Source organism: Peromyscus californicus, unplaced genomic scaffold, assembly GCF_007827085.1.
Source record: "Peromyscus californicus insignis strain IS unplaced genomic scaffold, ASM782708v3 Scaffold_14__1_contigs__length_90479793_seg_2, whole genome shotgun sequence".
Taxonomy (NCBI): Eukaryota; Metazoa; Chordata; class Mammalia; order Rodentia; family Cricetidae; genus Peromyscus; species Peromyscus californicus.
In genome coordinates this window covers 73,404,912-73,423,004 of record NW_026294436.1, presented here as the reverse complement: position 1 = coordinate 73,423,004, position 18,093 = coordinate 73,404,912, and the positions used below count along the sequence as shown (strand labels likewise).

Genomic DNA, 18,093 nt, shown 5'->3' with positions numbered 1-18,093 from the left:
TCACTGAACACTCGGAGTGGTGGGTTTGGATCCTCTGTGGCTGTGCACAGGTTGGTGACTTCCTGTGCTATGTGCTGAGTGCACAGCTGAAACATCACTCGGGCTAATTTCTAGATCAGACTAGAAAGGGAAAATGTGGATGTCTCAGTTTACAAATTCCAGTAGACTTCAGGAACGTTACTCTCTTAGCAACTGCCTGGGGTCAGAAGGTACTGATCTGTGGGTACAATAAAAAAGACTATGTGCTGATTTATTCTCCACCTGACTTTCAAAACTGGTCAGTGAGGAAAAAATCAAGTTATACTTGATCTACTCACATTTAGCACACAACCAATCTATGCTGTTGACAGATAATACCTACTATACAAAACTGGGGGTTCTAAGGTGTTGATTGATTTGGGAAGTCGTTGCACACATTACAATCAGTTGAGAATATTCATCAAGTTGTATTCTTAATACACACTTTTCTGTAAGATACTTCAAGAGTTAAAATAACAAATTAAAATAATCATCAGGCTTTATTTGTCAAGGTCTCAACAGGTCACCTTGTATCACCAGCCCCGCATTGAACTCCACCGCTCATGTAAGTTGATGTCACCCCCAAGTCGCCTCTAAAGTCCCTGCACAAGAATCCTTTCATAGCACTTAGAAGAAAAAAAATTCAAGTCATCATATCATGTGTGAATAAGAGAGCAGATCTTAAAATATAAATACATACATTTTATTTCCTCCCACGTCAGTACACTGTACAATGAAGCACTTCCTTGGAAGGATGGCTCTTCAGTTAGTGTTTACAGCTAAGCATGAGGGAGAGTGAAGCATTCCATACATGCTACTTCATTTCTTTTGATCCTGTGCTGCTGTGGGATGGTCTGTATGCCAAATGTGTTGCTGATTGGTCAATGAATAAATCACTGATTGGTCAGTGGCCAGGCAGGAAGTATAGGTGGGACTAACAGAGAGGAGAATTGAGAGAACAGGAAGCTGGGTGAGAGAGACACTGCCAGCCGCCATCAGGACAAGGAAGATGTGAAGTACCGGTAAGCCACAAGCCACGTGGCAAGGTATAGATTAATAGAAATGGATTAATTTAAGCTGTAAGAACAGTTAGCAAGAAGCCTGCCACGGCCATACAGTTTGTAACCAATATAAGTCTCTGTGTTTACTTGGTCGGGTCTGAGAGGCTGTGGGACTGGCGGGTGACAGAGATTTGTCCTGATTGTGGGCCAGGCAGGAAAACTCAAGCAACACTGTGCCACTCAATAAACGTGACTCTTGAGAAGAAACCATTAACCCAAGCTGCCAAGGTATCTAGCTACCTCCTGAGAAACACTGTGGAGCCTTTGTTCACAGAGTCAATCGTTTTACAAGGTGACCAGTGAAGGCTCCAGATGCTTTTCACAGCCTTTTTTCCTTCCATGTATCCTCAAATTTTCTTTCAACTTTGTATAATGGAATGCCATAGTCCATGGCATAAGAGACGGTACCCTGTGACTTATGGACGCTATTATGGTCTTATCCAACCATCTACACATGCTCTGCGTTACTAACATTCAGGTTTGGGGTTTAAGGCCCAAGTCTCTGAGCAGCATTCCTACCAGTAATATGTGCAAGGAGTGCTTTTGCACTGCTGTATTCAAAACTATAAAACTGGGGCTGGGGATTCAACTCAGACACTAGAGAATTTGCTTGGTATGCATGAGGTCCTGGTTCAATCTCCAGTAATGAATAAGGAGTGCATGGTGGCATACAACTCTAATACCAGCCCAGGGGAGGTAGAAACAGGGATAGTAGAAGTCTTAGGTCATTCTCAGCTACATGATGAGTTCAAGGCCAGCCTAAAGAAACTACTAGAAAGTTTTACTTTGCTACAAAGTATCTATTGTAAACCAACAGCACGAATCTATATAATGTTGCTCAAATTTGTAGAGTATTAATAAGGTTCCTTCTAACACTTGGCTAGAGGTAACTAACCTTTAAATTTGTTTTTTATTGTGTCACAAAAATACAGCTACATCTTCAATAAATTTCTTATAGTAAGACTGAAGTGTTTGGTGAATTTTATATGTGGTACTGTTTGACCTTGACAAATAAGACCAAAGGAAAGTTGTAGTACATTTAGTAGGTTAAAGATATAAATACTTAACTACCCAATGTTATCAGAATTTCACCCAACATTCCTTTTTCTTCCTCCTCTCTTAGCTTTCCTCCATCTCTCCAACATTTTCAAGGTCTTGCCTCCACCCCTGCACACTACACACTTTTACATTACTTTAACCCATGGTTCACTGCATCCACCTTATTCAGAGAATCCTAGGTCCTGGGAAGATGCCACCTTCATATTAAACCATACAACTGACACAGACCCGTTAGATGACAGGCCTGTGGGTGTTTGGACGGAAATACCCCCTATAGGCTCATGTATTTAAAGACTTGGTCCCCAGTTGGCATTGCTGTTTTGAGTGGCTTGGGAGATGTGGCCTCCTGGAGAAGTACGGCACTGGAGGTGGGCTTTGAGAGCCATTTCTGGTTGTTCCCATTACTTGGTGCTTGACATTCAAGATGTGAGCTGTCAGAGCATCCTGCTCCAGCCACCATGCCCACTATCTACTGCCATGCTGTCCCGATCATCATGGATTCTTCTCCCTCTGGCACTGTAAGCCAAAACAAACTCTTCCAAAAGTTGTCTTGGCCATGGTGTTTTATCACAGTAGAAGTATCTATGACATGGGGCTGAGCAAGCACACACGTTATCACTGATATCAGGTATCTTTACCTGTTTAAAAAAAAATCCTCCTTGCCATTTCCCCATCGGCAGTCTAGAAATCATCAACAACAATAGCTCAGGTCATCTCAACGCCAAACCACCTCAGGTGTCAGAAGAACTGTTTTGAAGTTTCATTCTCCCTGCATCCAGGGTAGCATGACTCTCAGCAACTTTTTGGCTAGTTTGCTGAACATCCTTCCGACTTCCACCACCATGCTGCTCCTGTCCTTCAAAGCTCTGTGGGCTTCTCTGAAACATTCCTATGAACTTCTTAAAGATTGCCTGTTTCTGGTAGGGTGCCCCTCTACAATGAGAATGATCTGGTTGGCTACCGCTTGGATGGTCATCATCCATCAGTATGCTATCCAGCCTTAACTTAAGCAGTCCCAGGATGCTGAATACTCTCACAGTGGCTTCTATTTTCACCTAGTCATGGATGTACGACACAACACACACACACACACACACACACACACACACACACACACACACACACACACACACACACACACACATCTAAGTGGCTCACTACAGCCCTGCTAGCATTATCAGCAATGGTTCTTCAATCTTTTGATAATGCTTTTAATCAGAAGTTTTAAAAACACAACTGCTTTTAACTCAAAATTCTTTAAAAAAAATCTGTCATGGGACAGAAATAAGAGATTAATGGATATCTTGCAGGAAAGATAAATGGCACCACCAGAATACCACAAAACTGGGGGGAAAATTAATTGAACCCTTACTTTTGATAAATATTTATTTTTTGCAGAAGAAAAATGCATACTAGTTCAAGCTGTCATTACACTAACCTACATCCTATTTTTCATATTATTAGTAATACATAATGTGGTAGTTTATATTCAAAAATAAAACTAGAATGTATATACCTCATGTATTTATCCAGAAATACACCAAGGTTACTATGGTTACGAAAAATCCATTACCTTTGAATATGGAATGAAAAAGTTTGACTTAAAGTGTGTGCTATTTATTATAGCAAACATCAACAGCCTTCGGGAGGTTCCCTAACTGGACTCATTCTTCACTGTCAGAACTGACCCAGTGTACTACAAGCTTATGGCCTATGCAAGGCAAAAATTCGAACTGTGCGCATTTTTAAATATAGTTTGCACTGACCCAAGGAGGCAGCAAGGCATCTGACTTTTAATGCTTCATATTTAAGAAGGAGAAGAAAAAAATTCAGAGCACCCAGAGGGCAAGCGGCTACTGGCTGAAGTGTCCTGCTTCAACCTCCATCCCGCTTGCCAGCTAGGCCCCTCCCCTATGCACTGTGGGCGGGCTTCTGTTCACCTGAAGACTGTAAGAGAAGTCACAGACAAGGAGAGGTGGGAGGGGCAAATGGTGGCACTTTGAACAGTTTTTCGGAAGGGGCATTACATAGTGTTATAAATGGAGTTTTTAAACAGTTAAGAGCAAAGGAGTTTAAAGTGCCATTGACCCTGGACAAGAAAACATCATGAACCATTGTTCTTGACGAAATTTCCAATTTGTTCCTTGCCCCATTAAAGTTTCTGCTCCTCAAGAGTAATTGGATATTTTGAAGTAAAGCACAAATGTCTAATAATCATTCAGAAATGCAGTTGGTGGAACCAAAAGTTACAAATGAAAATAAATATCGATTATTTTTTGTTAGTAAAAATGTCAAAAATTTGAAAATGATACTCACTGCTGATAAATTCTTGGGCAGTCAAGTGACAATGTAGACCAACAAGTTTGCAAAAGTAAAAGCCAAAGGAGAGACATAAAAATGGGAGAAGAGGAAGAAGGACGTCAGCTAGGCAGCAGGGGGGAGGATGAGCAAGCATAATATATTGTATAGAAGTATAAAATTGTCAAAAAAGTTAATGACCTTTGATTCACTTTTCCCCTTTTAAAACATAGCAGATCAATATTTACGTGTAGTATTTATCACAACACGTGTTTATATGCTTGTATGTGCTCATATAAATATCCTAGATGAAGTGTGTCATTAAAATACTCTGAAACAGTGAAAGGCAGCTGGCTCGGTGGGTAAGAGTGCTGGTTGCTCTTTCAAAGGACCTGGGTTCAATTCTCAGCACCTACATGATGGCTTGAAACCATCTGTAACTCCAGTTCCAGGGGATCCAACACCCTCTTCTGACAGCCTCACACGCCAGGCATGTACTTTAGTACCATGTAGACCCACATTTAATTTGGTTTATCCAATTACTGACTTTCTTGGTCTGGCTATGCCTCAGTTTTGCTAACTATAAGATTAGAGGAATATGAGTGTCCTTCCTCATGTCTTCGGAAACTCTTTTGTTGGTGTTGCTTGCTTGTTTTTGTTTTGTTTTTTTGAGACAGGGTTTCTCTGTGTAGCTTTGTGCTTTTCCTGGATCTCGCTCTGTAGACCAGGCTGGCCTCGAACTCACAAAGATCCGCCTGCCTCTGCCTCCCGAGTGCTGGGATTAAAGGTGTGCGCCACCACCGCCCGGCTGTTTTTGGTTTTGGTTGGAGAAATTTTGTCAGCTATTGGTGATGTTTGCTTCTTGGTTCCATTTTTTTGAATACTCTTCCAACCTGGTACCCTAAGGTAGGGGCTATTGTTGATCCTGAGGTGTGCTTTTTGTATGCAGCCAAAAGTGTGCTCCTCTGTAAGATGAAACTCATTCCTGACAGCATTATCAGGTGAAGAACCTATGGCAAGACAGGTCACAGGCCCTAGGGGAACCTTTCACTACAGACCTGCTATATGGACATAGCATTCAACCAACTTCTAATGACCTATCATTGTACCCACAGATCAGTGCATCTCTCATACTGCACCCGAGAAGCCACTATCTGCAGATGGTGATACACAGAGTGACCTATAGCTGGCCACAGTACAGAAAATAAGAGACTGTATAATGTTCAGCCCTAATGGGACATATATACTTCACCCCTCCTCCCAAGGCTCAGGAATTATTTTGGAAGAAAGGAGAGAAATAACATAATAGCCAGAGGTGGTGGATGCCTACAAGAAAACATCATCTTCTGGACACAGAAGAGACTGTGCACACATGAACCCACAGCGATTTCACAGCATGCACAAGGCCTGTGCAAGCCCAAGCCAGACAGAATCATATCATAGAGAGGGGAGCTGGACATACTACCCTACCCCAAGCCAAATAGTTATTGGCATCTGATAGCTTCTGGGACAGCAAGAGACAGTTTTCTCTAAGAGAGTGTGCTCTGGTTAGCTGACCACATTCCAATAGAAGACCACACATCCAAGAACATTTGAATAGCAAAAATCGGTTTTGAAGGTTTACGAAAGAGACAGAGAGTGGGATTCACAGATTTGAGTGGTAAGGAAGAGTGGATGCATCAGGAAGAGAAGGGAGAGGGGAATGAACATGGTTAAGACAGGTATGAAATTCTCAAAGAACTAACGAAAAATAAATGTTAAAAAAATTAGAAGAATCAGATTCATCTTCTAGTCTGACCTTTAGCACAAGGCATGGCTCCTCTCCGTAGTGAACCAATCCATGCTGTTGCACATGAATCTTAAACATGTGATGTCTGGCTGAACACCCCCCTCCTTTTATTTCCTAGCCCTGTGTATCTACTCTCCATTAGCTCCACCTTCATACTTCCTCCTCTTCTTTTTTCATTTGCAATGGGACCACTTGCCGTCTAGTTTAGCCTCAAACTCAGCTGACCTTGAATGTCTGACCCCCGTGCTTCTATCCCCTGCTTGTAAGAATTTCAGGTGCGTACCAGAATTTCTGGTTGAAGTGGTGCTGGGAATTGAGCCCAGAACCATCGTCAGCTCATCAGGCAAGCACTTTAACCAACCGAACCACAGTCCTTCCCATCCACTTTATTCCCAAGAGTCAGGCAACTACTCCCTCATTCCTCTAGCACTGCTGAGTTGTTACCCAGTCTGCACTAGGTTTTGGACACGCAGTAATGAATAAAACAGACACGCTCATATCCTCTTGCTCTTACAATTTAGGAGGAGAAAAAGTAATTATCCAAGATAATAGGGGGAAAAAGCCTACAAAAACTTTTTAAAAACCATTGAGGGGGCTATAAAGGTATTTGGTAGCTCCGGAATCAAGAGAAGGGTTCCTTCAGGGAATGACTCTTAGGGACAGAATGTTTGGTTTCCCTTTATGAGCAACAGTATATTTTGCTCTTAAAAGAGTGCCCTGTGCATTAATACATGTATAAAATTCTCTGGTGTGTTTTAATAATTATCATTTATGAAACATTTTCTGTTGTCTATATATGCCAATTGAAATAATGTCATCAGTTCAATCTTTTAAAAATGATTTATTTATCATTATTTTATGCATGTGAGTTGCATATGTGTATACCATGTGCGTACCTGGTGCCTGAGGAAGAAGGTACCTTGGATTTTGAGTCATAGATTATTGTAAGCAGCGTGTGGGTGCTGAGAGAACTGAACTAGGTCCTCTTCGAGAGCAGCCAGTGCTTTTAACTGCTAAGCCATCTCTCCAGCACCATCATCAACTCAACTTTATGAATATTCCTTTATTTAGTTTGTACTATGAACTCTGTATCTTAAAGGAAATGATAATTGTGCCTTTTATTTTTTCTTATAAGTCTTTTTGAGACAGGGCCTCCAGACATATAGCCCAGGGAGGCCTCAAACTTACCACATAAGATACTGGCCTTGAATTTCAATCCCTCTGCTTGAGCTTTCCAAAGACTATAGGCAAAGATCTGGCTAATAATTACAACTTTGCTCTACAAGAAGAAACAACGTGTTCTGTGTTTTCTACTGTCTACTTCCTTCAAAATGTTCAAATGTCATTATTCCCACTGTATTAGTTCCTTTTCTCATTCCGGGACAGAATTCTTGACAAAAGAGTCTTAAGGAAGAAAGGGTGTATCTTGGATCATTGCTGGGGGTGGAAGTACGGGGTGGACAGGTCACCACCGCAGGGTAGGCGTGGAAGCATGGGGTGGACAGGTCACCACTGCAGGGGAGGCATGGAAGCACGGGGTGCACTGGTCACCACTGCAGGGGAGGCGTGGAAGAAGAAATGTCAGGCAGCTTGTGCTGACATCAGAAAACAGAGAGGAAGGCAGGCGTTCATCTGGCTTTTTCCTCTCTTGTTTTTTATTGAGTCTGGGGTGTCCGCCTATGGAACACACATACCTACATTCATGTTTGTTTTTCCTCTCTCAGTTAAATCTTTCCTCAAGCCTTCACAGATACACCTAGTGCTGTGTTGCCTAGGCGATTCTAAATCCAGTCAAGCTGACAGTGGAGATTCCCCATCATGCTCATGTTGTAGATTCAGGGATTAAGTTTCAGAGAAGATATCATGTAAGCCCATAGTCTTCAACTAGCTAGAATGCTTAGGTCAGTACCAATGTCTGTGGCTCACAGCCTGTGCAACTTTGATCCAGTCATATTTCAGTTTCCTTCCCTGTAAAGTGGGCACAACATCTACCTTGTGGAACAAACATCACAGATGTCCATCTAATCCTGAATGAAATACAGAGGTCCTAGTTCTTGTCCACTTTATGGTCTCAGAATAAAAAGGAGACAAACACATAAAGGAGACTACAACCGCCCAGCAGTGCCTTGCGCTGCTCTCTGAATGTGTCCCAGGAAGCCAGGGTCAGCAGGAAAGGAGGCACATGCTGGTTCGCTTTGTCATCTTAGTACCCGGCATTCATGTGAATGAGTGAACCCTTGAATAATTAATTCTATCTTTGACTCTAACTCGTTATAACCTTTCGCAAAGCCTTAGTATCTCTAGGACTCAGTTTTCAAATCAATCAACATGTAAGTAATTCTGTGTCCCGGGGAGTCTGGCACAGCACATGCAACAATAGAAACACATAACCAGCATGAGCAAATACCATGTGGCCAAAAAACACCGCAAATACCAGATGGCACTAACATTTAGAGATCTTTTGACAATTTCATTTTGCTTAGGTGTCGTGTAATCTGGACCTATGCGTTCCTTCTCAAATGGTTTAATATTTGTACCACACTGAGTCATCTTTCTGCATCTTCAATTATTTCTCATGCAGGCAGATTTCAAACAGTTAGTCATGTGACCATGGGGCTCTTTAAGGATGTCACCGGTTTAGTCAGCTCACAGAGCCCATGTGCATGGGGGCTACACTGACAGTTGGCTTCAAACACATGGTCTGTGGCATCCAGAAAGGTCTGGGCTAGTAGAGTCCCAAGGTTCCCTTGATGCTGTGGAATGTCTTTCTGTACACTGTGAATATATGCTGTTCCCATTGGTTAGTAAATAAAGCTGTGTTGGCCTATGGCAGGGCAGGATGGAGCCAGTTGGGAAAATCCAAGAGAGATCATGAGAGGAGAAAGGAGAGTGGGAAGAGACACCAAACTGCTGTCCAAGGAGCAACATGTAATGGGACGCAGGTAAAGCCACGGCCACGCGGCAAAATATAGATGAATAGAAATGGGTTAATCTAAGATTAAAGCTAGCTAGCCAAAAGCCTGCCATAGGCCAAACAGTTGGTAATTAATATTAACCTTTGAGTGATTATTTTACAAGCAGCTGCAGGACCGTGGGGCCAGGTGGGACCAGAGAAATTTCCAACTACACCTTGATGTCTCAAAGAGGCAAAAATCACTCACCCGATTCAGATAAATTTATGCAGTGGTCATCTAGAAAACACATTTATGAATCTATTACCTGGTCATAACAGAAGGCCCACCTGTGACTGTGTAGTTCTGTCCCTTGCCTGTGTAGACCAGCCTCCCATCCACGAATAAGGAGTACTGAGTAATAATCCCATTTGCTTGTTTGGGTGGACTCCAGGATAATGACAAGGAGTTGGGAAGGGACGAGGCCACTGGTGTCTGAACTTCTTGGGGTGCTGTGGGAAAATAAAATAGTCTAATTTTAGTTTACTTTTCTAAGTAAAACTTTTCAGACCCAAACCAATAAATCATGGGCTAAAACTGTAGTCCCATGCATGGAGGTGTTTCTGACTCGCAGGCAGCTTGTCAGTAATTGCTTTAGGAACAGCGCTAAATAACTGTCCTGAATTCCTGAGAATTTGCATCTGTGATAGATGGGGAGTCCTTACTCTAGTTCCCTTGACTGACGTTTGTGTTACTTCATCAAAAGTATTGTTAACCCATCATGTCCTCGTGGGGCTGAACCTGTTAAAGCAGATGAAACAATGTGTGCTGGCCTGGCAGAGCACAGGATTTGAAATGAGCAACACGGTGAATGTTTCCTAACTGGGATGTTCTAAAAACTCTCCACCTACAGGAATGGCCAGAACATGGACATTTAAATCAATTGTATACTGAAACTACACAGTAGTTGTTGAAAAAAGCCTATTTTCACACTAGCGAATAAATTGAAATCACAGAAAAAACAGAGCAAAACTAAAACTAACCAGAAACAGAAATATCATTCTGTATATTAGACATGGCTCCTTGGAAAAGAGATTTGGGATTATACACATAATGACAAGGGGACTGAGGCAGATGAGCGGACAATTGTTTGGTAAAATGGTTGTGAGGGGTACCAGGCAAAGTCTAGACAAGAGGGTGGAGAAGAAGCAACATGAGCGTTCCTAGATGAAGGTTGGCGGAAATGAGTCCAAACCAGGATGATAATGGTGTGCCCCAGAAGACCCAAGCTCACACTGAGAGAAACAACGCCATTTCAGTAGATTAGATTGGGATGGTGTTGAGAAAGGATGATGATGTTTCACTGGCGACCCAGATGAGGGAGTGGGCTCTGGTCCATAGCAGGTATAAAATAGAGAATCAAGGGTCTCAAGAGGGATTTTACAAAATCCTGTATCTCATCACCATGTCATCATATTGGCTTCTGCCTGCCTTCTCTCTCTCTCTCTGTGGTTCTCTTTTTAACATATTTCCTATGCAAATGGTGTTTGCAAAAAGATGTAGAAGGTGAAAGGGGCACAAAGGAGGTTTTAGGGAAGCATGTATACTGGGAGGGAGGAAGAGAGAGAGGGAAAGAGAGGGAGGGAGGGGGAGAAGAAAGAGAGAAAGAGAGGGAGGGAGGGAGAGAGAGATGGAGGGAGAAAGATAGAGAAAGGGAGAAAGGGAGAGAAGGAGGGAAGGAAGGAGAGAGAGAGAGAGAGAGAGAGAGAGAGAGAGAGAGAGAGAGAGAGAGAGAGAGAGAGAGAGAGATAGCCAGGCCAAGCAAGCATGTGTTGTTGACTGACTTTTGCTGTAAAGACCAGGCTTTCAAATCTAAATAACTTTCCTACTAGGCAGCTCACAGGAGAAAGAAATACAAAGTGACCACCCTTTTAGCATTCTGAGAGCTGGTATTTCCTAAAGAGATGTGTTTGGAGTCCCGGAATGTTTTTCTCTTCCCCACTGCCATCCTAATGTATGTTTTCTGAAACATTAATTTAGACCAACCATTTGCACATCCCAGGTACAACAGAAGTGAGCCTCACGTAGGAAGAAGGCACAAGTGATGGATCGTGCCTCAACTGGCATCTGGAAGCTCTGCCCTCCTGGAATCATTGTTGCCCATGCTGGTGTTTAGCAGTTAAAAGAGACCATGGAAATCAACCGTTTGATTCTCAATTTCATACTGTGCCATACAATCAATTCTTTTTAGTCAGACTGTCTCTAGATTTACTTCTGAGCCATAGTAAAATGAGGAAGCTTTCATTAATCTTTCAGATGCTTCATATTAATGACAAGGCTCTTGCATGAACAATGTAACAGCAATTAAAAAGCCCATTAATCTGCATTACAGCTATTAAAGATGCATGTCATTAAAGGCTATGGAGTTTGATTCATTTTCGCACCCCCCCAAAAAATGGGAGCAATTATGGCCTGGCAATGCACTTTGTCATCAAATTAGGTCGGGGTTTTCCAGCAAATGGCCTCGCAGCATTTAGCTCTTCTCCTATTTTATTATTCATGACTGAAATGTGGAAGTCAAGACCTTTGAAATTACTTTACCTTCTTGTGGAGTAGAGATGCTCAAAGCATGTGAGCTCTCAGTACAGCCCGCCTGAGAACAAGCAGTCAGAGTTACGGCATAGCTCTGGAAGGGACGCAGTCCTGTCAGTATGCCTAGGATAAAAGGGGGACACAAAAGATTTGTAAGTTTGCTGTAGTGTCTACAAAGAACTCCCTGTGAGCACGTGTGTGTGTGTGTGTGTGTGTGTGTGTGTGTGTGTGTGTGTGTGTGAAGAGTGAGAGAAACTCAGAGAAAAAGAACAGGACACAGATAGATACAGTGACAGAGAGGTGCAAAACCACAATCCATAGCTTTCATTTGCTTTCTCACGTACCCAGTGAGAAAACATTTGCTGAGTATAGAAGAGGGTTCATGAACAAAAGCACGACACCCACTCTGCCATGACAGCACTAAGACAGTATTTGATGCTCATGATGCAGAGCGCCCATACTTGTATAATGTGTAGGACTTCATTACAGGGCCTGGACCTCCCACAGAAATACTAACCATTCAATTTGCTTGAACCTGACATTTTTCAAACATTTTAACTAAGGAGCCCTCGTGCAGTGTTTGTGAACACACTTTAGAAAATGCTCCTCCCAAGAGGGGCTCCATTATTTCCTTGGTAGGATACACCGAGACAAACTGTTTGTATGGTAAGCAAGAAGTATGCAAATTCACACAATGGAACAATTAGCAAATTGGATAATTATGCTTTTGTACTTCTACTTGTGAAATTATTAGTTTATTTAATTAAGACACCTGTCTCAAATGGAAGCATCACATAGGGAGGTATTGAATTAACCAGGCTTCACGGGAGACATGTAAGATTTGTTCAGCAATTGAAAGTACCCAGACATGGAAACATTTTTTGCCTACTGATGTCCATAACCAAAGAGAAACTCTTTAATGCATAGGTGAGTCCTATAAATTAAAGAAGTTTCAGACACATAATGTAAGCATTTTCTCTGGTTTTCTCCCACTGAACAAGCTTTGATCAGAACGGTAGACTGTTATCATTCTTGCAAAAAAGATAGTCCACTCTTTATGTCCCTCATTGATTAAGCCTTCGGTAACCCAGAGAACACATTACTGTCTCAAGGTAGCAATACTGGTGAGAGATTTCACCCTTTAAGCACTTTATTATTTGTATTTATACATTCATGTGTGTGTATGTGCATGTGTGTGTACATGTGTGCATGTGGTTTGTGTGCATGTGTATTTGTGTATATGTGTGTGCATGTGTGTTTGTGTATGTGTGTGCACACGTATGTGTGCTTGTGAAGGTCAGAGGTCTTAGCTGTTCTCACCTAGATTTTTGAAAAAATGTTTCTCATTTACCTGAACTTGCCAATTAGGTTGGACTACCTGGCCAAGGACCTTCAAACCACTTCCCACCTCCCGTCTCAGCCTCCCCAGCTCGGGATTACAAACATGTGCCACTGCTGAGTTACGTCCTCAGCCTGAGTCAAGTACAAATGTCAACAGATGTGCATCTGTGTCCATCCTCCCCACAGAGGATTTAGTGACTGGGAAGAATGAAAAGAAGGGATGAGCAAAGACAGTAAGCTGTGGTTTGCTCTCACCTCTCATCCTTACCCATGATCCTTAGTGCTCTCCTTCCGTCTTCACCTCAGTGGCTACACAGGTAACTCCCTACAGTGCGTCTACTGCAAAGTACCCAACCACCTGGCACCCTCTTCACAGTCTGTGGCCAAAGGCAGCAAGCTAGAGAGCGCGCATGCACACACACACACACACACACACACACACACACACACACACGCACGCATGCACACGCACGCACACACGCACACACACGCACGCGTGCACACACACACACACACGCACACACGCACACACGCACACACACGCACGCGTGCACACACACACACACACACGCACACACACACACGCACACACACGCACGCGTGCACACACACACACACACACACGCACACACACACACACACTGTATTACATGTTGGGGTCTTCCTAATTTTGAAACTACTCTGTAGCGAGCCTCTACTTTCCCTCTGTCTCCCAATCCCGCCATTGGGACTGCCATTTCCTCTTGCATATCTCAGTATCTATGATCCCTGTTCTGAGTTCTGTATTTTTATGAAGTTGCTTCTCAATCCATCCATGCCAACACAATCTTACATTCATCCATATCACGTAGCAAGGAGCCAGAGGGCTGCTCAGGTCGGAGTGCCTGGGCATGAAGCCTGATGAACTGCATGGGCCTGAGAGAGCTGCTCAGACTTCTGTGCCTTCGTCTTCACAAATCTACATGGATAATAATCTCTGTCTTGAAGAAGAGGCCCTAAGAGTGTTGTGTGTGGTGGGACAGTGTGGTATTTACCTCACACATTTACCATCACGATTTAGCACTCCAGGCACGTAGCGCCTCCAGCACACACACAGCTATCTGCACAGACAATGCTAGTGCAGATCGTTTTCTCACGCTATGGCTGCAGCTCACCTCCTGCCTCCGTTACCTCTGAAGGAGTTTAGTCTTTCAAAGATAAATCATTGTCTCTTAAATCCTAAACCAAGCAAGCCAGCTTTAGTCACTCCTGCACTTATTGGTCATGGGCTCCCTCTGTGGCCCTGGTGCCACTGGAGTGCCCTGAGCTGTTTAACTTCGGACAGCTTGTCTCTTTCCTTGATTCACTCTGAATATTCCCAGAGTCCTTTAAGGGCCTGCTGTTGTAATGGACTGGCTCTTCATGTCTCTTTTTCTTTCTTTCTTTCTTTCTTTTTTTTTTTGACCTTACTGGTCTATCAGGCCTCATCCTGGAGAGAGCCTCTGAATCTGAAAACTTCTCATCACCCCAGTGTTCTGACGCTGCAGGGTGAGCATCCTCACGTGGCATCCCATGGGCATGTCCCACTCAATCTGCTTCAATCCATTCATAACACGGATACATTTGTCCATTTCTTTTTCTTTGCTGTGCTTGGGGTGGGACTCGGGATGTAAGCATACCATGCAACTGCTGTTTCACAGAACTACACCTCTAAGTCTTAATTTCCTTATTTCTCAAAGGTTCATGTTTCTTTTAAATTATGTTTCCGCATACATTTCTGCACAGGGATATGTTCACAAGTGTGCAGGTGCCTGTGGAGGCCAGATGAAGGGGTCTGATCCTTTGAGGATAGAGTTGTAGGCTGTTGTGAGCCACACCCACCATGGGTTCTGGGAACTGAACTAAGCAAGAGCTGTGTATGGTCTTAACCACTGATCCATCTTTCCAGCCCTAGGTTTTCATAGTTTATAGAGTACATGATAGTTTATGCATGTTCACATGTTTGTGCATGGTGTGTGAGTGTGTGTGGAAGCCAGAAGTTGATGTGAGGCAGTTTAGTCGATCATTTTTAACCTAATCTATGGAAACAGGGTCTCTTACTTGAACTGTAGCTTGCTGACTCAGCTAGTCTAGTTAACAGGGTTGCCCTTCAAGATCTCATTCCCACATCCTGACCACTGAGATCACACACAGGTGGGCTGCTACACCCGCCTGACATTTACCTGAGTGCTAGAGATCTGAACTCAGGTCCTCAGACTCATGTGGTGAGCAGCTCTTTACCCGCTGAGCCACTTCTCCATCTCCCCAGCTCCCGGTTCCCCACTTCTTAGTACCTCTATTACCATATGCAAATTCTAGTCTCAAAATGAAAACATCATCATAAAATATTTCTAGCTTTACCGCATTTTTGACTCATCCTTCCTGTTGGGAAGTGCAACTCTACTCTGAGTGTCTATAGGGGATAACTTACATGGATGAATTGGTATACTACCAAACCAATAGGGAGTGGGTCAGGCCCCAGAGAATGAAACTTATATTGCCAACATGAGCAAGGTACACTGGGATACAAAGCAACATATGCATCACATAAATCATGTAACATGTGACAAAAGCGGTCTCTCACAGATGGACATCATTAGTGGAGACATAGGGACATTGACTCAGAGAAGACATAAGATTGCATCCTGGTTGGTGATATAAAACCCTTCATGGGAATATCTTTTAGGAATTAAGGTACCATCATCACGGGGAACTGCAGATGCTTGAACTTATACAAGGATATATTGAGATACTGTCTCCTCAGATCATAACTGAAGTACTGTGGTGGAACTTCAGACATTCTATCAGCTTTTCAGGAAAGGTTCACATAGTCAGGGAGGATCCCATGAAACCTGACCACAGAGTGAGCGTTAGTGTTTTGCTAAGCTTAGCTTATTTTCATTCTATAAGTCTCTTTGCATATATGTTGTTCCAGTTCCATCCTGTTGCTGTGACAAAGACGGTGACCAAAAGTTTGTCAGGGGAGAATGATTTATTTCAACTTACAGGTCACAGTCTGTCACTGACGACTGTCAGGGCAGGAACTCAGAGCAGAAACCATGAAGAAAGCAAGCTGCATGATGGGTAGGCAGACTCAAGATTACCTAGCTTCTTACACAGCCAGCACCACCACTGCCACCACTCTGCCCCTGCCCAGGGCATGGTGCTGCCCACAGTGGGCTGGATCCTCCCACATCAATTAGCAACTAAGATAGTCCACATCAGATATGCTTACAGGCCAAACCAATTCAGGCAATTTCTCCATCAAGGCTTTCCTTTCAGATGACTCTAAGCTGAGTCCAGTTGACAATTAAAGCTAAGCAGAACATACAGGGGTCATGAGATTCCTACATTAAGCCTCCTCTTTACTTAAGGGCCTCATCACACAGCAGTAAAGTCTCCTTAGAGTGTGCAGGCATGAGAATTTAGAAGACGCACACTCTACTCCAGGCTTACAGGAGGCCTATTTAATCAAAGAAAAAAAAAAAGAAGGATAGTCATTTTTAACCTCTCAGCAAAATACTTTCTCCAGCTTTATGCTTTGCCAGAGAGGTTTACCAAATTGTATTATATTTCCTAGAAAAGTTTGGAGACCTTAAAGGACGGTGAGGAGAAAGTAGATCACTCCTCAGCCCATTTATCAAAGCACACATGCTTCCTGTTTCAAGCAGGTAAGACAATAATAACTACCAAGAATGGAAGCTCCAAAATGGAGAACAGGGAGGAAAAACAGAGAGGGGAAGAGAGCTGAATTTTGGGAGTTTGCCAACTTTGGATCCCTGGTGGAAAGTTTGCATGATTTCTAAATCACACTTTTAAAAAATGTGCTACCCTTTTCTAGGTTGGAGTGCATTTCTTTCCTAACTCCAAGGGGGATTTGTCTATTACATTGCATTTCCAAGATGCAAAGTGTCTGTCAAAGTGTCTAAATAACTTTCCCCAAATATAGACTAGGAACTTCAGAAAGAGGCACAGGGTGACCAGTCAGTGCTTCCTGCCTTCCTCTCTGGTTACCGTTAAGTATGAAGTCACAAAGAAAGACTGCTCATCCATGTTGCCATCGTACTGTCTGGGACAGGAGGTTGATTGCCTTTGCTCCGGTGTGGGGAACTTACCTGGATGGATTAAAGTTGATGCCTATAAAAAGTTATACTATTGACAAAGGCAAAATGCCTAAGTCTAAGTAAGTAGTCCATATTGAATACAGCCTTGTCGATCCTTAAGTGATTTCCCAAGTCTTGCTTTGAGTGTCAAGGTAAAAAATTATGTTGTCTCCAGGGGAAAACAGAGTGTTATCTTGATAATTGACCTTCAAAAATTACTTATCAATATTTTTTCCTTCAGCCTCTAGCGAAGATGATTGAGAAGAGAACTTGTTTTTATAATGTTTTTGATACAAGAGATGTTAAAACTAGCAGGACTACAGTGATGTTAGCTACACACAGATTCATGCAGAAGCAGTGTCTGCAGACATGTGTGCATGGAGGCATTCATGTGATCCAGACCTGTGAGTCTCAGATGGCAGGAAGTGTCCTGGTTTTGTACGGTGATAGCCCACTCTGACCAAAAGCAAGTTAGGGTCGGAAAGGTGTCTTTAAGCTTACATTTCCAGGCCACAGTTCACCATTGAAAGAAGTCAAGGCATGAACTCAAGGCAAGAACTTGAAGGCAGGCCTGCTTGCTATTCTATACAGACTCCAACAAACTCACTTCACAGCCGAAGAAGTACAATAGAAACAGAAAGGATGCTCTTTGCTAGCTGGGTTGCAGGCCAACTTATACTTTGCCATCATTCTTAAGTAGTCCATTACCACCTGCTTAGGAATTATACTGCCCACAGTGGGCATGGCTGTCCCACATCAATTAACAATCAAAACAACCCCCGACAGACATGTCGACAGGCTAATCTGATCTAGACAATTCTTCAGTTGACACTATTCTTTCAGATGTATCTAGGCTGTTAAGTTGACAATTAGATCCTAGCAAGACAGGTGGCCTCTAAGTAAAGGCAAGTTTATAAAGGACA

At 42.9% G+C, this 18,093-nt stretch overlaps 1 protein-coding gene across 1 annotated transcript in view; it reads right to left on the bottom strand.

Moving 5' to 3' along the window:
• Ush2a (usherin) overlaps positions 1 to 18,093 on the bottom strand; it is a 706,426-nt gene that overhangs the window by 362,415 nt on the left and 325,918 nt on the right. Inside the window, exons 30-31 of the mRNA XM_052737975.1 lie at positions 11,718 to 11,831; positions 9,467 to 9,628 (exon numbers count right to left, since the gene is read on the bottom strand). Coding sequence (XP_052593935.1) covers positions 9,467 to 9,628; positions 11,718 to 11,831 — 276 coding nt within the window. The remainder of the gene's footprint in view (positions 1 to 9,466; positions 9,629 to 11,717; positions 11,832 to 18,093) is intronic.